Below are 21847 nucleotides of genomic sequence, written 5' to 3'. Positions count from 1 at the left end.
CTGCATTCGTTATCTCTTCATAATCGTGTTTAAAATTTAGACAGTCTTCAGAGTGAGAAGTGGTTGGAAAATGAATCAATAAGGTTTTGGAGGGCTAAAATATACATGTTGAGAATTTTCTGATTGGATTGACGGACAAAGATACCTTTGTTTCTGATGTAGGATCAGCTGGATCTGGCGGGACACTTTTTTCGACCGGTCTCACTTCTGGTACAATAACACCGACTGGAATGCCACCAAGTCTAAAAGAAAGTTAACATTGAAAAAACTAGAGTACTTCAAATTGATCCAATTAAAGGTAGTCTGAAAAATTTGAATCTCTTGAAATAAGAGGTGAAGATGTTTTTCTTGTAGTAGCTATGTCAGCTTTTTCTTCATATTTCGAGTAAGATAACGGTTACTTTATCAATGAATTAATACCTTGCTCTTCCACAAATGACAGTTTGTGCCCAATTTGAGAGCACTTCAGTGAATGATCCTTTGTCGAACAATCCACTCTCCCATCTGTTGGAACCTGAAATTTTTAAGGTTACAATTGTGTATAGATGTCGAGGATAAAAATTTTCCAATCAAGTTTCTTGCGCAGAAAATACTAGAAATGCATTCCATTCTTTTCCATGAGAGCGAGGTACAATAATTGGCAAAATCAAAGTTAAAGAGGGAATTGCCTCATAGTAATAACAATTAAATAACATATTGAAACGCATAAAGGAACAAAACTTACAGCTGGCTTCTTCCCGTCCAGCAATCATGTGCCTTGGGTTGTAATGTCCTTTTGGTGGATTGAAATCAACAGTACGATCTACAGGATCCGTCACTGTCGATACTGGTAAAGGTTCTCCACGTTTCTGCAAATGAGTTTAAAAAAGATAGTGTAAGTATACTACTACTTAGAAGCATAACTCGGTATCGAATCCTTTTTTTTACAGCTAATGGGTACGTTCTTCACGAAGTTCGGAGTAGTACGAGTCAATCTCTTTGTTTCTTTTACTCTCGGAATTCAGATATTCAGGCTATGACGATGGCTATGAGTATTTTCAATAAACATGTAGCGAATTTAGCATTTGAGTCATGTTGATTACATAAGGAAAGAAAAATGCTTGTAACTAGGGGTCCGGAGAAAGCAAAAAAATAGCTTCAAGATTCAAAGCCTACAAGGGCAGGGTGAATCGAACAATATATCAAGAGTTACCTTTGGTATGTAGGATAACCACTTGACGATCTCGGCTAAACCATTGAATTCGTCTTTCACTACTAAGTGACTGACACCATTTTTGTGCATGATTTGTGGACCACCCAGTTGAGCATTTGACGAGTAGACAGGTCTTCCTAGAAGCTAAATAAGATATGAAGGTTCAAAACGATGGAAAAGTTTTTCTTTAAAAAAAAATTATATAAAAAACACCAGTATTCAAAGTTAAATATCCATTTCAAATTTCTTTATAAATTAGCCCAGACACTAAATCTTACTGAATTTAAAAACCGAATGCAATTTTTGAAGCAGGCCTAAGAGGGAAAAACCTTGAAAATGAAGATCGAGAAAAAAGAAAGAACGTTTTCCTTAAAATGCATAAACTGTTAGGTATTTACCTACTCATACCTTATTCAATGCGTGGAAACCAGTGAGAATGATGTTAGAGTTTTCCACTTGAACAATTCTCTGACCCAACCGTGTCAAATAAGAACCGATGCCAACTGTACGGCATGTCACCTGGATAAGAAGAAGAAAATTGAAACCATCAGCGAAAGAAGAAACATCATTCCTTTACAATCATGTAAAACTTTCATTTCATCATTTTTGAAACCACAGTCGACACACAACTGAACGTGCCAAAACCTGATATGCGTAAAAATGTAAATTTGTATCGGTTTGTGTTTAACGTCTTACCAAATTCAATGTGACGGTCTTCTCATAAGCTTCTGAAGTGCGTCCAGCAATGAGACCAGAACCTTTAAGGTTTTCCACACCAATACCGGTTTCTTTTCCAATGACATCCGTGATTTTGTAGCGGACTTCACCGTCTTCGTCGATAGCTTCAGCGTGAATAGAGTTGCTTGATGCAAGCTAATGAAAGATCGAAAGATAAAAAATACATTACACGGAGTTAATTATTGGGGATGTTCACGATAAACAAGTATTTTTTTTTTGACAAGGGAAATCCAGCAATCGACTTCAAAGGTGCTCTAAGAATTGCAACGGTTTAAATGAATTGTAGTTTTTGCGTATTCTAAAACATTTCGGTTTGAAAAACTCCAGGATGCATTCCAAGTAAATAACCGATGTTTCTATGGTGAGAATAAGAACATTTTATCCAATGGAATGAACGTTCAAATGAATGAATGTTCTTATATTTTCTTATATAACGTGGACTTACCTTCGTGTAATCCGAGGGTGTGACATATAAATATTTGAAGCCCTGAAAAATTAGAAGGAAAACCAATTAAGATTCAGTTTTCACAACCAAAAGATTCGAAAAACAGCCTCTCAAATTATAGTTCATTTTTAGCCTGGAAAAAAATTGTTATTTCCAAAAATCTACTATGGACAAATCAGGCTCAAACCTACCTTATCCGGTCTGTCTTTGTCAATCCAAGCCACTCTGAAAGCGTTCTTCACATCTTCAGCCAATCCGATTCTCGCTCCACTGTTAGCAGAGATGTAGATGAAAGGAACAGCTGCTTTTATTGCCCGTTGTAGGATTTTCTGAGAGAGATAACAATAGACTTTTCAAGGGATCTAAATTTTGAAAATTTCATCCCCGTTATCAACGTCAATTTGTTTACATATCCTTAGAAGTACGACTGTATAACCTTGTTCATATCAAGCTTAAGTACTTCATTATCAAAAGGTATTAGACATTTTCAATCCTTACGTCATATAGTGAGTCTTCTTCCAACGAGAAGGAGCCAATCATGTGAGTGATGTCATTGGCACAAATGTAAACCTGAATAAAGAAATTGGGAAAGAAAAATTTGAACGACAGGATAATACAGGTATACGTCGGAGGGGGGGGGGGGCAGACACCTACCCTAAGGCCAGCTTTTTGGAGCATCAGTTAAAATCCTTGAATCTAGCCTCCGGTCATACCTTAAGAGTCTAATAAACAGTAAAACGGCTAAGATGTCCCATCCTTAATTGTTAGTATAAAAAAATCAGAAGCATCTAATAACCTACCTCTCGACCTTCATCATACTCAGGTGTGTACAAAGTAACATGCCATGCAACAATACCACACTTAAAGATAAAACAAGAATTTCAATGGAGACAAGAGTTGCATAATCCCAAAAGCATTGTTTTGTAGTCAGTCAAACGGACCAACAATGATGTTATTATAAAAGTATGTTAGATAATGTACAACACAGAACGTGGCATATAGCGTAAATCTTCAATAAACTGTCGACAATTTACCAACCAACTTTAGACATTGGTGTGCAGAATTCAGCTCATCTTAACTGTTTAGGAGCCAGTTTAGGGATCAGTGGGGGATCAAGGGCCTTTTCTCATTTTTGACAAAACTCGGCAGAAAGTCGACTGTCTATAAATAAAGTCAGTGCAATGCCTTGTTTCAATCTTTTTCATCGAACTTCTGCCGTTTCTCACATTGAACGAAAGCAAGGCAAAAAGTCGGCCGTCTAAATAAGACCTAATTCAGACTGAAAGCCTAAAACCCTGTTCTAGTCAAAATTTTCCTGATTGAAAACTACTTTCAGAGTTTACTTACATCATTTTCGCCCGGATGTCTATTGACTTCAACCAATTCTTTCTTGCTGTCCAAACACAACTCTTTGCATTCAATCTGTTACAAGTAAAAAAAAAGCTAAGTATAGAAAATCATATTTGAGCGTCATAAAGACATAATTGGCTTCCTCAGAAAGTGACGAAAAATGTAACTAGGAACAGGAAGAGAAAACAACCGTGCACGCCATAATGAGGAGGACAAGTTCCGTTACGAAAAATCAACAGAATTTTAGAATTCGACAGCGTTCGAGACCACCAGTACTTACCAGGTCTTTTCTGACTTGAAATAGTGACCATTGTAATCCGTTCAAAGCAACCCAATCTTTCCATTGCTTGTGTACAGCCTATAGAAAAAATTGGAACAAAAATAGTGATTTTGATACAACCCTCCGAACGCTCTTTTAAGTTAAAGTTGATCGCGTTTAAAGATAAATAACTCAACAACAAAACTTCATTATAGAAGATTTGCTACTTTTTCTAAGAACCGAGACTTTGAAAAAACACGTCACTTTAGGCCCTGTTTCTTCGAAGAAAGGGGCAAGATTCTAACCTGTCTGAATAGCTCTGGATAGTCATATACGTAAGTGGTTAGTTGCGATTGTGCAGCAAATCGTTTGAATTGTAGATGGTCCTTAGTGACGTACGGCGTTGTTATGGGCAACCCGTGATGTGGTCCTTGTCGGTCACCGTAAGATTTGAAGATGGTTCGACCGGAAGCTTTGTCAAAAACTTCTTGGTATGTGTACATGTCCAAGGAATAACCAGATTCGTTCGACATGAATAAACGCAATGTGATAATTGGACTCTCTGGTGTGAGCCTAGTAAGAGGAATTAGGATTGTATTAGACTTAGAATGATAGTGTAGCAACAGTTTCTTTCCTAAGTTTCCGAGATGAGTGAATAAAGCAAAGAATTACAAATAAATCAAGTTAGTGCATTAAAAAAATGGGAGAAAAGGTACGAAGAGAGATGGACAGAGGGATAAAAAGACATTCTAAGATTCTGGAAGTTGAGAACACGTAACAATATTACGAGTAGAATCGAATATTTTAAGTGTTTCAAGTGAGCTTCAAAATTCACCCTGGTTTGTGTGAGCTTTTTTTTTGGTCTTGGTCTTATTGGACTGATTGAATCGATTTTTGACCAAAACTTCGGACCTCGTTTCGGAAAAAAATCAATACAATAGTTTTACGAGGAAATTATTTTAATAAGTGACTAATCCTTAATCCTAATTTAATTTTATATGACAGACAATCCATTTCTAGAAGTTTGTAGTTGTAAACAACGCTGAATACATTTCCGTAGACGTCAGTCAGACTAAAACCTACAATTTGAGGGTTTACACCCATAATTTGGAATTTAGACAGTGTAAATGCTGAAATTCAGATTATAGCTAATCTCCGATTTAGTTCTGATTACTCCGCCGCCGGTACGTATGTATTCTAAAGACCATGGATACGTGGTATGCATAGATTGGATGATCTGTTATGGAATCAGGGTATTTCTCGAATTTATTCAAACAAAGAAATGTAAAATATAATACTACTTTGACCAGGTTATTTTGACGTGCGAAAGTACAAAGTTGGTATGTCGACTGTTCAATTATTGGTATAAACAACGTAAAGGAATTAATAGAATTACCCAATCTTTAACGATTTTAAATGACTTGAACAAAGGTGTTGAGAAAGTTTAGTTCGTTAAGTATCCAAATAATTACATTTGAAAACCTTAAAATTCATCATAAAAAAAAGTAGACTGTGTGCAGAGAATCAACATGTTTCTTCTTAAAGTTGACCAAACACCTTTAAAATATATGCATTGGATCATATTTTCGAAATTAGATTCTCATTATTTGGTCGGTGAGCAAAATTTAATTTGCTGCTTGTTATTCTCACCTAGTCAAACAGGCAAACATCCCACAGCCGAAGAAATGCATAAATAAGGGAGGTTTCTAAGATGGGAACTCACTTTTAACGCTGAGAAGATTATTTCTTCGATCAAACACAAATAGAAATGCTGAAATTATTGGTGGCCTTAGGGCTTGTGGCAGCAGCTGCAGGTAAGTAAAAACCAATGTTTAAATGTCGTCTAGAACCCAACAGTTAATTCTTATTTGCCAACTGTTCTCTAGGTTACTTACTAGGTTATCTCTAACTCTATCCTCTAATTCACAAACATTGTATGTATAAGAAATTCGTGTTCCTAAAACTCCTTGCAGTATTGTGAAGGTCATTCAGATTCAGACTATTAGCTTTCTTCTAGCTTGAACCTTATCGTCTTATTAGTAACTTAGTAAATTAAAAAGGGAGTCTCAGACCCAGACAGTAGTAGCTCATATTTAAAGAGTCAAAATTAAGTTTCATTTAAGGTTATTTCGCTCTAAATTTAGTTCTTATTTTTTAGCTGCTTGTGTTGATAAATCACACTGCAAAGCAGATTGGTACAGATATTGTCAGGGCACAAAGTGGGTTCGTGACGATTGTCCAAACGTTTGTAAATTGTGTAACGGCGGTGGAAATGGTGGTAAGTGTTCTATGTGATTACCTTTTATTTATTTTATACGCAGTGCTGACTAGTCCCAATAAGGAAAAAATGCATGGACATCTGAAAGAAGTGAATTAAAACTTCCTTAATTCGGTTGTATTTAATTCTATTCTAAAACTTCTTTGAGAACAATAGAATTTTTCTAACTTATCATGCCTGATATAATTTTTTGTTAATTAAAGCTTAGAACATCATTTACGTGTGCCGACCATAATTATTACTTGATGTCTGGCGATTAAGTGGGAAATCTACGGTTAATGCTCCGACAAGAGATGAATATGATATCTAAGCATAAAGGAACTAAAAAAACAGGATCGTATAATTTTCTTCTATTTTACGCAGGCTCCTCGTGTAATGACAAATCGCATTGTAAAAGCGAATGGCAAAAATATTGTGCAGCCACTAAATGGGTTCGCGATGATTGTCCAAAACTCTGCGGAAAATGCAGCGGAGGAAATGGTGGAAACGGCGGTAACAAAGGACAATGTGGAATTTCTAAAGTGTCACAAGGTCGTGTCGTTAACGGACAAGAAGCACAACCAGGAGCTTGGCCATGGATTGTTTCTCTCCAAAGTTCAAGCGGATTCCACTTCTGTGGTGGTTCAATTTTGACACCAAACTGGGTAAGATTGATTCTTGTCTTTTTGTTTCTTGACATATTTTTTACACTTTTGTACCAGCCTTTGGTAAATTCGGACACAATGGTGTAAAATTAGAAAGCCGTTTAATAGCAAAATTGCATTTTTTCAAGGAATAGACATTTTGACGGAAATCCTTGTTAGAAAATTAAAGTAGACTGATCTACAGATCACGGATTATGGGAAAAGTTACAACACAGTTCATTCATTCATTCATTCATTCATCCATTCATTCATAGATTTTGACAGCCAGTCATTGCGTTGATCGTAACAAGAACAATCCAGGGTATTTCAACGTCGTTGTCGGAGCACACGACAAAACACAACGCGAAAGTACCCAACAAAGATCCATCGGTAAACGAGTCATCATGCACCCAAATTATGGACAAGGCGGAGCTTTGAACGCTGATGTTGCCTTGATTGAATTGAGAACACCACTTCGATTGAACGACCGTGTTGTTAGAGCTTGTATGCCACAACAAGGTGTCTACCCACAAGCCGGAAAGAACTGTTACATCGCCGGTAAGATATTTGGGAAGGTGATATCTATCAGCCTATATCAACCCGGTCAGGGCTGATCCGGGTTGATGTTTTTTTTGAAAATATCTTATCATGTGTTAAAGACTCGAAAAAGAGACAATAAATCTCGTCAGTCCAAAGCCTATTAAGCACATTGATAGCTTTGGTTTGAGTCAATTTAACTTCCTTTCTAACTTTGTTCTCTAGGATGGGGAGCAACAAGTCACCCAAGTAGAGGAGCTCCACCTAAACTCCAACAAGCCAAATTACCAGTTGTCCAATCTCCACACAAAGGTTGTCATAACAACAGAGAAGTCGTTTGCGTTGGTCTCGGATTCGGAAGCCAATCTGACGGTAAACAACATCCAAACGCATGTCGTGGTGATTCTGGTGGTCCATTGATGTGTCAACAATCAAACGGATCATGGACTGTCGAAGGTGTTGCTAGTTATGTTTACACTTATTGTAAATACTACACAGCTTACGCTCCAGTCAACAAATACTTGTCCTGGATCAAGCAATACGTTCGGGATTTATAAATTATGATTTAGATAATTAGATCGAAGGAATAATACAATAAAAACCACTCATAAACGTACCATGTTTCATGTCACATTCTACGCAAAGTGTAGAAAACACCATTCTATCTTATCCGATAAAGGTTTATGTTTTCTATACCAGCTCAGCTGATAGATTTCCCGATTTTCGTGGTTTACACGTTTTTTTTATAAGAACAAACTATAAGAACATAAGGCTTCGATGGCCAAAATGTTAAGAACATTTTAAGGCTTTGTGGACGTTAAAACACTTATTTTCTTAGGAAAATGGACAAAACTGGTAAAAATAAGAGCATGGTAAGAACATATTTAGGCTTTAAAAATTCGAAAAGTTAAAAATATCCGAAGGCTTGAAAAATTTTGGATGTTCTTATAAAAAAACATGTAGAAGATACACCTTTTTTTATAAACCAATTACCGCTTCAACAAGGTTAAACAAGCAACATGCTGAATGGACCTACCTAATGATTAACATCAGATGAAAATAAGAAAAAAGTGACAATAATTGTACAAAAATTCAGAATGGAAAAATAAAGCTTGTGTGTTGAATAATGTAAAATGGTAAAAAGGAATGTCCCCAAATACGAAAATCACTTAAACCATTCAGACCCAAAAAACCTTTTAAGCTGTTTTTGGCCCAAATTTGGCCAAAAAAATTTTTCTTAAAAATCTGGCTCCGTCACATTTTGGGCATTGCCATTTTGCATCATTGTGCAAAAAATCAGAAACAAATTATGAGTCAACATTGAGAAAAGCTATATTTTCTTATTTGGTTGAAGGGAATTTCCCCAAAATACGAAAATCCGTTTTTTAAGGCGAATAAGAATTTTCCGGGAAAAACCACTTCAGCCATTCTTTAGAGAATCTTGCCCTCCATCTTTGTACAAAAAATCAGAAAAAAGTAATGCCAGGATTTTGCACAAAGTCCAAAAAACCTTATTTTTAGGTAGTTTTTGGCCCAAATTTGCCCAAATAAATTTTTTTTCGAAAATCGGGCTCCGTCACGTTCTGGGCATTGCCATTTTGCATCATTGTGCAAAAAATCAGAAAAAACTAATGAGCCAATCCTGAGAAAAGCTGGTAACAGACGGACGGACGGACGGACATGGGTTAATTTATAGAACCTCCACCGGGGCACCCGGCGGTAGGTCCAAAAATCAGTCATAGTGACAGATCATACCTCGAGTAGAATAACAGTGGAAATATTATTAATTCATGATGCTTTTGACAATTTGATCGAATCATCAAGAGAATCAAAATCATTGGCCCTGTTTGAACAGTTTTTACTCATTGGTCTTCATAATAAGTTTTAGTTAATAATAAGGCCCGTATTTTATGAGTCGAGGGAGAATTTGAAATTTCGGGTCATAACTGAAGAGAGGAGGGTCTCATTTCTGGAAGTTCATCTTCTGTTATATTTGATTTCCTACATCACGCTATAGTCCCAATATCAAAATCTGTGACCTTTAAGATTAGGATTTTTGCGGCGTCAAAAAATTGAGACCTGCATTTTCAGGCTTTTTAGACTTGTTTTCGACGTTGAGTACTTATTTTGAAGTCAATTCCAAGTTTCGCATTTTACAGTAATTTTAAAGGCTTTGAAACGCTGTAATTGCGTTTGTATTTTTAAGTAAGAAGTAAATTGTTGTACATTTTTCTTGTTCAAAAGTTTGCACCCTATTCGATAGACTTATAACCATATGTTTCATTTTTGACTCTCTTTACGACAAAGTTCACAAAAGTAAACGGACTCTCTTCCTCTCCTAAGGGCGTCTAAATATCTCTGCTATCTTTTCTGACAAAAATTCATTACTTTATATTCACTAACTATTCACTATTATTTCTTGTCGACGAGACCTGCATTCTGTGGGCCACAAACCTGCATTTTCTGGTACATCTTCCACTTTTATTAACGATAACGCTACAAAAAGTACTAAGAAAGCAGTAGGAGTTTGGTACAGAAATTTTTTGAAAAGCTTAAGAAATATATTGAAAAAGTAAAACATTTATCCGTGAAAAACTGAACCTGAATTCTGTGGGGCACCGATAGTTTTGACGCAAACTTGACGTTCTCATTGCCAAAAGTTAAAAAGGTGAAAACGAAAAGAAACTAGCGGGAAAATGTTATCTTAATGAAAGGTTTTATAGGATTTAGAAAATAATTTTCATAATCACAGAATCGTCAGAATTCGCATCAGAAAAAAACACCTGCATTCTGTGGGCCAGGGACTGTAAAGAAATCTCAGCCAATACGAGTATGAAAGGTAAAATATAGCGGCAAATATTTTTATTAAAGAGTCGGTGTATAACTTTACTCAACTGCACAAGTATAGAAAAATATTTAATTAACAGTCTTTAAAAGTAACATCATACAAAAGTAACAATTTTTCGTCAATGAAATAAATTGAAAACGAGTTTTAGGAGGTTGAAGTTTGAAATCAGCAAATTAAAGTCGCATTAACCTCATTGGAATTTGGAAATTACGTTAAAATGTAGCACATAAAAAGTTTATTATATTTGCTTAACGATCAGCTGGTCAAAGAAGTAAAATGAGCAAATGTATATAAAGAGAAAGATTTCAAGGCTGGTGGCAGTTGGGACAAACTGAAATCAGACAAAATGTTCAGATTCATGGTAGGACTAGCATTAATCGCATCAGCATCTGGTAAGCGAATGCCCGAAAGTTTTCGTCTCAAAAATTGTAAAGTATGATAGGTGTGAATGAAAAGTAGTGTGGCACAAAATTTGTGTTACTATGTCATCCTTGCAGAATACTTTCAGCATTTCAGGTGGGTGAGGAATAAAATGCACGCTCTGATTTTCTTGTCCAAATTTACGAAACTCCAGCAATTACAGGCCTCACAGATTTAAAGTTTAATTGATGGGTTTTGTGTCATTGAAAACAATGCACAGGTTTAGTAAAAATTATACTTCCTATATACATGGCTTTTATCTCGATCTACTGTGTCCGGCTCAATCAATCCGTATAAGACAATGCTCGTAAATATATCGTATATTTCAGCTTGGTGGTCGAGTGGTGGAAATGGTGGCGACAACAATGCAAATGCAAAATGTGGAATCTCCAAAGTCGCACAAAGTCGAATTGTCAATGGTGTTGAAGCCAAAGCTGGAGCTTGGCCATGGATTGTCTCTCTTCAATCTTCAGGAGGATCTCGAACCCACTTCTGCGGTGGTACAATCTTGACTCCAAACTGGGTAGGTAAAATATTCGATCACAACTGCAAGAACACATAAAAGATTATAGATCTGGATATGTTCAAGTTTTTGCACCATCAAAATTCCTTATAATCGCGTGTTTGATTTAGATCTTAACGGCCAGCCATTGCGTGGAAAGAAATAAGAACAATCCAGGATATTTCCATGTCGTCGCTGGAGCACATGATAAATCAAGACAAGAGAGTTCCAAACAGAAAGCTGTTGGTAAACGAGTCATCATGCACCCAAATTATGGACAAGGCGGAGCTTTGAACGCTGATGTTGCCTTGATTGAATTGAGAACACCACTTCGATTGAACGACCGTGTTGTCAAAGCTTGTATGCCACAACAAGGTGTCTACCCAAAAGTCGGGAAGAACTGTTACATCGCCGGTGAGTTTCAATAATGGCTTGGATAAGTTTTTATAGAAATTACTCTGAAAAGGGGTTATTTTTACATTCAACGCAGCCGAATAAAAGAGAGCTTTCTGTTGCGAGCGTAAGTACGTATATATTGCTTCACTTTTTTGTAGGATGGGGAACCACAACTCATCCAGGAAACTCACCAAACCGTCTCCAACAAGCCAAGCTTCCAGTTGTTGGAACTCCACACAGAGGTTGTCATAACAACAGAGAAGTCGTTTGCGTTGGTCTCGGATTCGGAAAACAATCTGACGGTAAACAACATCCAAACGCATGCCGTGGTGATTCTGGTGGCCCCTTGATGTGTCAACAATCAAACGGATCATGGACTGTGGAAGGTGTTGCTAGTTATGTTTACACTTATTGTAAATACTACACAGCTTACGCTCCAGTCAACAAATACTTGCCATGGATCAAGCAATATGTTCCAAATTTGTAAACTATACAATTTGTAGATGATATTCCATGTTTATGATTGATAAAAAATAATAAAGGCAAACTAAAACAATTGACAAGTCTTTGATGATCTTACGCACCAGTTAAGAAAATGGATAGGATTCGGTACTTTTTGGAGGGTTTTTGAGATTTAATGAATATTGAGTTTCATGGATTTCTGGGTTCAATTTTGTTTTGGATGTTTTTGGAATTTTAGTTTCTTTTTCAAAAATTTCGGTTCTTCTGGGTTTTATTATTGATTCTAGAAAATGTAGAAGATTTACCCCTCGATAAAAACTACTTTCAGAAGTGTAATAACATTATCCAACTGGTCAAATAAATTAAAAATTTTCGTCTGTGGGAAGTTTAATATTGCTTAAATATTGCTACTTTGAATTTTGATGTTCTAGATTTTCAAAGGAATATTTGACTGAATTTCGAAACGTCTTTCTATATAATATAATGACAAACTAATTTAATTAGATTTTTTTCCGGCTGACCAAATAAACCGATAATTGAATGGCACTTTATGGAAATATCGCATAAAAAGAGAAAAGTTGGTTGCAAATGATTCTGAACAAGATAGTTCATCACGACACAATGTTCAAAATTTTCGTAGCATTGGCGCTAGTCGCATCTACCAACGGTATGTAAACTCAGTGGTCAAAGCAAATTTTAATAATTAAAAAAAATTCTGTCCAACAATTGTAGAAAGAAGGGCGGGTGGTGAATTCTTGATGGTGACCGAGAGACCGAAGACTCACTTAATTTAGCCTTGAATATAATTCATATGTGGATAATCGTACCAAAACAAAACCAGAAAAATCTCCTATCGCAAACCAAACTAAATTTTTCTCTTTTTTAGCATGGTGGTTAAGCGGCAACTCTGGAAAGTGTGGAGTGTCTAAAGTCGCACAAAGTCGTATTGTTAATGGTGTTGAAGCAAAGCCTGGAGCATGGCCTTGGATAGTTTCCCTACAGAGCCCAGGAAGTCCAGGAGCCCACTTTTGTGGAGGATCAATCTTGACTCCCAACTGGGTGAGATGATAAACATTTAGATCTAAGGGTTTTTGATAGAGACTCCTTTAAAAAAGCATATTCACTCTGCTAAAAGGACTGAAGCTGTTTTTGTCGGTTTTTTTAAACAATATTTGCTTCACTACAGTTTGAAAACTGACTAGACTAAAAGCCTACAACTTTCGCTCTAAATGAAAATAACTTGATTATGGTTTAGATCTTAACAGCTAGTCATTGCGTTGCTGGAAACACACACAGACCATACTTTTTCAACATCGTCGCTGGAGCACACGATAAATCAAAACCAGAAAGCAGTCAACAAAGATCCGTTGCTAAGCGAGTCATCATGCATCCTAACTACGGAAAAGGCGATGGTCTCAATGCAGATATCGCTTTGATAGAGCTCAAAGCTCCGTTGAAATTAAACGATCGCGTGGTCAGAGCATGCATGCCCAAGGAAGGGGTCTACCCGAAAGTTGGAAAAAACTGTTACATTGCAGGTAAGTTTTCCGAATTTAAAGTTAAACTGAGTTCATATAATCCAGTGACTAGTTCGAGTATTTTCGGTTAAATTTGACTGTGTTGCAAACAGTTTCAAAGGAAGTTTGAGAGCTACACTACTTTAAAGGAAGAAACTTTCGCCAAAGAAACCTTTGCGAGACAAAAAAATCGCGAAATTTTGGGAATTTTCTTTCACGAATGGCCCATTCAACTATATTGATTGGCAAATATTTCTTCTGTTTCTTGACAACATTCACTACCATTGAAATCAATCTTGCAAATGTCAAACAATATTTCGCAGGAATTAACTTTCGCGATTGACAAATTTGACCATATTTTGCGAGAATTAACTTTCGTGAATGAGGCAAACCAAAAAATTTTTTTTTCAACGAATCAAAGAAAAGACAAGTTTTAAATTAATGCTACTTTAACATAATATTACTCATTGCATCGTTAATTAAAGAGCACTTTGTTTTTGTTTTTTACCTTTAACTCACAAGTTCACCTATTTTTATATATAATAACATCAGAGTGAAATGTATTATAAAGCAAAATACTTACAATTTATAGGGCGGGCTCCTCCTGTAAGAATCATTTTTGAAATTTTTGGTGAAAAAAAATTACGCATTTAGCAGGAAATAACTTTCGAGGAACTTAATATTTGCGATTCGGCCGAAAAATCACGAACTCGTGAAAGTTTCTTCCTTTAAAGTATACCCAACCCAACGCCTTCTTATCCATTTATATAAGAAGGGGGGGACCCTTGATTTTGCGAACCCCTCTCAAAATAGTTTCAAAATCAAATCGATATCCATATGGTCTTGTCATAATTTATATATTGATTGTGTACCCTTCGTCGCCGTAGGATGGGGAGCCACGACTCACCCAGCCAAATACACACCAGCCAAGCTGCAACAGGCAAAGCTCCCAGTTGTGGGAACTCCACACGAAGGTTGTCGCTACAATGAAGAGGTAGTTTGCGTTGGTCTCGGATTCGCTGATCCTGACGGTAAACAACATCCAAACGCATGTCGCGGTGATTCTGGTGGTCCATTGATGTGTCAACAATCAAACGGATCATGGACTGTCGAAGGTGTTGCTAGTTATGTTTACACTTATTGTAAATACTACACAGCTTACGCTCCAGTCAACAAGTACTTGTCCTGGATCAAGCAATATGTTCCAAGTTTGTAATTTAAATAGTCTTAGTGAACAAGAATCTAAATACTCAATTCCAACTTTTTTTTACACTAAAATTAAAAGATTCGTCTCCGATAACTCGTTGCAATGCACTTACTCAAAACAAAGTCTAACATGTATTAAATAATGAGAAACTCATAACCAAAGAAAGACTTTTTAGCTTACAAACGAATAAACAGCACAAACATTATATTTGGGGTATGGTCACGCTCACCTCGGAAGATTTGTAAACTGGAGCCTCATGAAGGGATAAATACTCACCTTTTGCATCACTAATCAGCCCCAGGAAGGGGGCGAGAGGCGGGAAGAGCCAATTAAAACGATCCTTACTCAGCACAGGTGTGTGTACACACCCTGAGTATAAATCCTTAAAAATAATTTTGAATTTAGATTTATAAGACAAAAGAATTACAATACCTGACTTTGATTTTACATTCTGCTTTAAGGACTCGCAACTTCCATAATCTCAAAGCATGTCTCAATACAATCATTCGAATGCTCTCTTCAATCTAAGAATATAAAAAAAATCAACATTAAAGCTAAGCCAAGCCAAGCACAAGACTTTAAAAAACTACGTTTATTGAGAAATTAAGTTGCAAAATGAAGTCCTAACTGAAAAAAAATGTACACCAGAGTCTCCAAAACTCAAACCTTAAATGTTAATTTCTCGAACAAGTTTTCTGGTCACTTCAAGTAACGAGCCCTTGAATCTTTGTAGCCCAATTGTTCCATACAACAACAACAAATACAACAAATTTTAGTTCTCCATGCGTGTATGAGTTATGGAGATTCCATTATAAAGAGGTGGAATTCTAAAAACTGGAAAAAGTGTTCATAAACATGTAAAATAAATTATCCTGGTACCTTTTGTGGCTCGATAATGATAGTAGCGTAAAAGTTCAAGAAGATGTGGTTGCAATCCGTTCTTCTGTCCTGCAAAACACGAATGGATAAATGTTAGAAGCAAAACAAGGCGTGACACAAGACGCAAATTCTGTTCAAGTCGAATGGAGAGTTTCAGATTGCTACATTCATTTGAAGGGAGTTTTATCCTAAGAGGGTTGAAGAAATATAATCAAATCAAGAAAAGTTGCGTATGGAGTAAAACTTACAACTTTGCTGAGAGCAACTTCAATTTCATCTAAGGCTTCCAACATCTGGACCTCGCTTGCTTTCACGAGGTAGCCGAAAGATGCTTCCTATAAGAAGTAGTGAATGACAAGTTAGCAATGGTTGAAAAAATCAAAAAGTTAATGAATTTACTTAATACTGAGGCAAAAAGAAATTTAAAGGTCCTGAAGCAAAAAGAAATTTGCTGCAAAAGCGACATATTCTGTTTACCTTAGTAACGAAGTCACCATGTCGGACAATAGATCGAACAAAGAATCGATAGTCCGTCACTTCTTGATTGTCCCTCTGCTATGAAGAAATGTGAAAAGTAGAAATTTATTAACTAAAATAAAAACTAAAAGTCGTAAAACCATCTCACAAGAGACTTTAGATGTATAATTGACGCTCTCTAATTCGACGTTCTACTATTCGATACGCTCTATTATTCAATAATAAAGATAACCAATAATAAAATCACCGTCAACAAGAAACTCTCATAAACGACGCTCTTCAATTTGATACACTCCCTTATTTAATGAAAATTAAATTCCCCTTGTGAATCGTATTAGAGAGCGTTAACTGTATTTTTCCGATACATTGCGAAAAATTGCATTTTCATCCGTATAAAATTGCTAAAAACTGCAAAACCATAACTCCATCTTTACCTTCTTAGCAGAAGCATAGTACAAGTGAAGACTTTTGTTGGTGCAATTGATAGGTGTCAAGTCAAAAGACGACATTCGATTCACTTCCAGTTGAAAAGCTAAGGCTGGCTCCAAATGACGGTAAATGTGATCTTCGTAAAACTAAACATACAGACAAAACGTTTTCCAGAATTTAAGGGGAAAATATTGATCGAATATGTGATTGTATCAGACGTTTAGTAAAAGTTAATTTACCGGGATGACCAAATAATCTAATACCAGTTCAAATAAAGTTTTCGACATTTCGATGCTGAACAAATGTCTTAAAGCGCTTGAAGTTTTTATACCTAGAAACTAGATATCGTAACTTAAAAATTCGATGCATTGCTTTTTTAAACAACAAGTATCAAACCAAAGTTTATCGTGGGTTACCCGGTATTTTTGGCAGCCTCCTAATTTTTTTTTTAATTTTTAATTTAAATTAGGTCCAGCTAAGGTCTTAGCAATCTTTTGATTTAATCAGAGTTTGATTTCATAAAGGAGTATGGGCGAATCGAATCGTCTGTTCTATAGAATTTACCTGATCTCTTGCCCTGAATGTGTAAATGTGTGGAAACTCTCCCTGGAGAATAGACAAAAACAGAAAATTAAATAAAAGAACAAAATAAACAAGCAACATGCTGAATGGACCTACCTGTTGATCAAAATCAGATAAAAGTAGGCATTCTACATTTTACTATTGGTAGTGAGCAAACACAATAAGTTTTAGAACAATGCAAAAACGTCTGATTTATTTTCTTTTATCATTGTGTAACTTGGTCGTCTTTTTTGAAAATTTTATGAAGAAAAAAAATTTTCCGAGAAAAATTACTTCAGCCACATTTTAAGGTACCTTGCACTCTATCTTTCTGACAAAAATCAGGAAAAACTAATGAAGCAATTTTGCACCAAGTCCAAAAAACCTTATTTTTAGGTAGTTTTTGGCCCAAATTTACCCCAAATTTTTTTTTCAAAATCGGGCTCTGTCACTTTTTAGGCATTACTATTTTGTATCATTGTGCAAAAATGAAAAAAAATTAATAAGCCGATCCCGAGAAAAGCTGCTAACAGGAAAATGGTAAAACAGAATTTCCCCCCAAAAAAGAAAATTCGTATTTTAAGACGAAAAAAAAATTTCCGAGAAAAATTACTTCAGCCACATTTTAAGGTACCTTGCACTCTATCTTTCTGACAAAAATCAGGAAAAACTAATGAAGCAATTTTGCACAAAGTCCAAAAAACCTTTTTTTTAGGTAGTTTTTGGCCCAAATTTGCCCCCCAAATTTTTTTTCAAAAATCGGGCTCCGTCACTTTTTAGGCATTGCTATTTTGTATCATTGTGCAAAAAATTAAAAAAAACTAATGAGCCAATCCCGAGAAAAGCTGCTAACAGGAAAATGGTAAAAGGGAATTTCCCCCAAAAAACGAAAATCCGTATTTTACGACGAAAAAAAATTTTCCGAGAAAAATTACTTCAGCCACATTTTAGGGTACTTTGCACTCTATCTTTCTGCCAAAAATCAGGAAAAACTAATGAAGCAATTTTGCACCAAGTCCAAAAAACCTTGTTTTTAGGTAGTTTTTGGCCCAAATTTGCGAAAATCCGTATTTGACGACGAAAAAAAATTTTCCGAGAAAAATTACTTCAGCCACACTTTAGGGTACCTTGCACTCTATCTTTCTGCCAAAAATCAGGAAAAATTAATGAAGCAATTTTGCACAAAGTCCAAAAAACCTTTTTTTAGGTAGTTTTTGGCCCAAATTTGCCCCCCCAAAATTTTTTTCAAAAATCGGGCTCCGTCACTTTTTAGGCATTGCTATTTTGTATTATTGTGCAAAAAATTAAAAAAAACTAATGAGCCAATCCCGAGAAAAGCTGCTAACAGGAAAATGGTAAAAGGGAATTTCCCCCAAAAAACGAAAATCCGTATTTTACGACGCGACGAAAAAAAATTTTCCGAGAAAGATTACTTCAGCCACATTTTAGGGTACTTTGCACTCTATCTTTCTGCCAAAAATCAGGAAAAACTAATGAAGCAATTTTGCACCAAGTCCAAAAAACCTTATTTTTAGGTAGTTTTTGGCCCAAATTTGCGAAAATCCGTATTTGACGACGAAAAAAAATTTTCCGAGAAAAATTACTTCAGCCACATTTTAGGGTACCTTGCACTCTATCTTTCTGCCAAAAATCAGGAAAAACTAATGAAGCAATTTTGCACAAAGTCCAAAAAACCTAATTTTTAGGTAGTTTTTGGCCCAAATTTGCCCCACAAAAATTTTTTTCAAAAATCCGGCTCCGTCACTTTTCAGGCATTGCCATTTTGTATCATTGTGCAAAAAATTAAAAAAAACTAATGTGCCAATCCCGAGAAAAGCTTGTAACAGACGAACGGACAACGGTCAAATTAAAGGACCTCCCGGTAGGTCCAAAAAGAAATCTGTTTGGCATCAATTTTTATCATGAAAAGTGAGTTAAAAGTTGTTTTTCTCTATTTCTAGTTGGTTTAGTTACAGAAAGCTATTCAGCCAGCCCATTCTCGAAACTGGTATAACGCGACTAAGCATCCCGTCAGCAACCCTGGACTGACTACCCGATTCTCCTCACACGGTATACCCGGGCAAAGGTTCATTCACTTGCCATGTGAACCTCCATGAGTGGGAATCAAACCCTGGTTTCCCGTACCGGAATCAAGATACTTCTGTATCAATGATAAGAAATACACAACACTGTATGATACCTTGTTATCACTCATTAAGATACTGATTCTTCGGATGCCATGCTCACACAGTTGTTCTCGCTGAAAACCAAAGACAAAATAAAATCACAGGTACAGCGGAATTACAGGAGGGACGGTATCTCGACATACCCTTCCTACATGTACTTTGTTGCTCGGGAAAATATTTAGAAGAATATTCTGAAAATTTTATACAGCTTGATGTTAGAAAGATGCTTCGACAAGAGGAGGGGGCTGTTCACTTTATTCGCTTATTGAATTTGTACCTTGGATCTAATGAATTCTTGGAGGTTGTTTTTCTCTTCTTCTTGGTTGGAGGTAGAGATATCACTCTTCTTGATACACACATTGATAATATGAATGGGGTCATTGTCAAATTCTTTCAAACTCTGAACGAGAAAAGTCGCAACATAAAGCCTCGATACTCTTTAAATTTGAGGTTTGAATCTAAAAAGATATTCGATAACCCTAACACAGCTGATCATAATATCTTTACGCTAGTTAATTATCGGACAGTCTTTATGATTTTATAGTACTTGAAAAGTCATTTGAAGGAAGATTGTATAATTATTATAGACACGACTTACAGCACTAGAGCTCCGCTTATTGGATGTTAGTCCATTGCTTCCAACTTCTGTTGATAAGATCTCGTTTGGGTCAAACTGTTTCAAGATATCGTCAAATGCCCTGCGAAAAAAAAGAAGGGAGAATTGGTTGCCGTTTATCCTTAATCGTAATCAGGACAGATTGCGCTCCATAGCGGCTTCCCATTTAGACACAATGTGGTCCTGCTTGTCCACGATTTCTTTCGACAATGAAATGAACTATTACATTAACAACTTTTTGAGTGTTTGTGTTGGGAAGAGTATAGTTTCATGTAAAGCCGAAGACTGAAAGTTGAAATAAGAAAGCTAAAAAAGGCTTTCAACTTACTCTTTGAACTTTTCAAAGTCTTTTAGAGCGACCATAGCTCCCATTCGTTCGTAGCCAGGGTCAACAGAACTAATAGCTTTCCATGATTCTGAGATGCTGAAAGTTGGCGTCAGTGGAGGCTGAACAAAATAATAAAATAGAAAGTTTAAAAATCGAATCCATAGCACAAAGAACAGTCAGTCCATCACGTTGTCGTGAGCGTTAAAAATAACATTTCAAATCATTGAAGATAAATCGTTGAAAAAGCATCTAAAGAAGGTCCAAGGGAAATCGCGACAAAAAAAACTATTCCGATTCGAAAAATAGCTAGTCGTAGAATTCTATTCCAAAAAGTTATGAGAGAGGGGGTCCGATAGACGGAGGCTTAGGAGAGAGGGCTTAGAAGAGAGGACTGTTTTATCTGGATTCGCTGAATAAATAGTTTTTATTTTTATTGAAGACTCCAAACTCTAGATTATTATCAAAATGCGAATATTTCTCTTGGGTACCCAGTAAAGCATTTCGTAAATCCAAAATCAAAAGAGAATGGAAAAACTTTCAGAAACAGTCAGAAAACCTAAAAGCTTACTCTGGAAAAGCTTGTTTGGCTTGGGTCTTCGACAGGAGTGCAAGGTTTGTTAGGGTGCGTTGTTGGTAGTTTGAAAGTAAACTCGATCATATTTAAGCCGTCAATAATCTAAAACACAAATGAAATCAGATGGTGATATGGAAATGATTGAATTTCGAACGGAAGCAGGTTATCAATTATTAAAGAATTCTAGAATTGTTGTGGGCCAATATATTCAGATATGCAATCGAGTGCCTCCAAAATATGAAGGTATTCAAATAAAGCCTCGTATTAGTCTGAATCGCAGACATCTACAAAACCCTAGGTAGTATAAGGATATAAGGAGCACGAATCCGTTAGTGGATGCTAGCATCCTAGCTTCGTATATGCTCCTTGACTACCTATAGTTTAGTAGATTTGGACTGTCAAGCGCTCAAAATTATCACACACCTCGTCGTGAAAGAGTTGAGTCAGTTCGTAGGCGATATAACTTCTTCGGATGTACACTTCAAGAGCAGCTTTTCTGACCAAGTTGTTTCGATGGTAAAAGAAGCTGGGTAAAATGTCGTAAACAGCAGTTTCTGCCAAAATGATTTTCTACAAGAAAATAATTTTACCTCGATTAAAAAAATCTTAAGAGATTCTTCTCTTTCTGTAGAAAATGAAATGCAAATCGACAATCGAGTGAACAACTTTGCAAGGGAAACAGGGAGAACATGTAAAAATTTTAGTCATTTTTCCCCCAAAACAACATTTTGTTGGACTTTGAAGAGACCGCTCCTCCATTTTCTACCTGAAGATTTTCCGGGTTAACTTGTTGTCCATAAAGATCGATGGCTGACAGAAAGATGGACTCGTACTGGTTGTGACGTAATTCGTAAGATGGTTTTTGTGAGGAAATCAGCACCTGAAATCGAGAAAACGAATCATTATACGCGCGGAATTTAATCAGAAGGCAGCAAAGACTGATAAAATTACAGATAATTTTTATATAGTCCCGAAGCATACAGTAGACTCTCGCTTAGTCGAACTTTTATTATTCGAATCCTT

The 21847-nt window shown here is 36.2% G+C and overlaps 2 protein-coding genes across 3 annotated transcripts in view; one reads left to right on the top strand and one right to left on the bottom strand.

The window, feature by feature from the left end:
- The window catches only part of LOC136817020 (acetyl-CoA carboxylase-like), a 47581-nt gene that overhangs the window by 7495 nt on the left and 18239 nt on the right, over window positions 1-21847 (bottom strand). Inside the window, exons 26-51 of one of the 2 annotated variants that reach the window (XM_067073363.1) lie at window positions 21591-21704; window positions 21248-21394; window positions 20819-20926; window positions 20251-20369; window positions 19905-20004; window positions 19584-19706; window positions 19321-19380; window positions 17124-17165; window positions 16565-16705; window positions 16131-16205; window positions 15902-15988; window positions 15654-15722; window positions 15207-15298; window positions 4290-4557; window positions 4006-4083; window positions 3723-3797; window positions 3176-3235; window positions 2874-2945; window positions 2567-2704; window positions 2376-2417; window positions 1889-2065; window positions 1601-1711; window positions 1193-1336; window positions 725-848; window positions 421-514; window positions 146-242 (exon numbers count right to left, since the gene is read on the bottom strand). In XM_067073363.1, coding sequence (XP_066929464.1) covers window positions 146-242; window positions 421-514; window positions 725-848; window positions 1193-1336; window positions 1601-1711; window positions 1889-2065; window positions 2376-2417; window positions 2567-2704; window positions 2874-2945; window positions 3176-3235; window positions 3723-3797; window positions 4006-4083; window positions 4290-4557; window positions 15207-15298; window positions 15654-15722; window positions 15902-15988; window positions 16131-16205; window positions 16565-16705; window positions 17124-17165; window positions 19321-19380; window positions 19584-19706; window positions 19905-20004; window positions 20251-20369; window positions 20819-20926; window positions 21248-21394; window positions 21591-21704 — 2757 coding nt within the window. Of the gene's footprint in view, window positions 1-145; window positions 243-420; window positions 515-724; window positions 849-1192; window positions 1337-1600; window positions 1712-1888; window positions 2066-2375; window positions 2418-2566; window positions 2705-2873; window positions 2946-3175; window positions 3236-3722; window positions 3798-4005; window positions 4084-4289; window positions 4558-15206; window positions 15299-15653; window positions 15723-15901; window positions 15989-16130; window positions 16209-16564; window positions 16706-17123; window positions 17166-19320; window positions 19381-19583; window positions 19707-19904; window positions 20005-20250; window positions 20370-20818; window positions 20927-21247; window positions 21395-21590; window positions 21705-21847 lie in introns of both variants that reach the window. The other variant, XM_067073362.1, reaches the window with a different exon arrangement.
- On the top strand, window positions 5695-14827 carry LOC136817044 (transmembrane protease serine 9-like). Its single transcript, XM_067073389.1, has 13 exons — window positions 5695-5798; window positions 6143-6262; window positions 6626-6906; window positions 7161-7443; window positions 7648-7977; window positions 10552-10662; window positions 11020-11213; window positions 11324-11606; window positions 11747-12072; window positions 12624-12717; window positions 12937-13109; window positions 13306-13588; window positions 14455-14827. The coding sequence occupies exons 1-13, from the start codon at window positions 5753-5755 to the stop codon at window positions 14781-14783; spliced, it is 2853 nt and encodes a 950-aa protein (XP_066929490.1). The 5' UTR covers window positions 5695-5752; the 3' UTR covers window positions 14784-14827.

This window comes from Clytia hemisphaerica, unplaced genomic scaffold (assembly GCF_902728285.1).
Source record: "Clytia hemisphaerica strain Z4C2 unplaced genomic scaffold, Clytia hemisphaerica genome assembly, whole genome shotgun sequence".
Taxonomy (NCBI): Eukaryota; Metazoa; Cnidaria; class Hydrozoa; order Leptothecata; family Clytiidae; genus Clytia; species Clytia hemisphaerica.
Note: the sequence above shows the minus strand (reverse complement) of the source record. Positions and strands in the feature narration are given on the sequence as shown.

Bases quoted from the DNA above. Each gene is read 5' to 3' on its own strand.
- LOC136817044 (XM_067073389.1), top strand. From the start codon at position 5,753: ATGCTGAAATTATTGGTGGCCTTAGGGCTTGTGGCAGCAGCTGCAG. The intron at 11,607-11,746 runs GTGAGTTTCAAT...ACTTTTTTGTAG, and splicing joins GAAGAACTGTTACATCGCCG to GATGGGGAACCACAACTCAT. The intron at 13,110-13,305 runs GTGAGATGATAA...ATTATGGTTTAG, and splicing joins CAATCTTGACTCCCAACTGG to ATCTTAACAGCTAGTCATTG.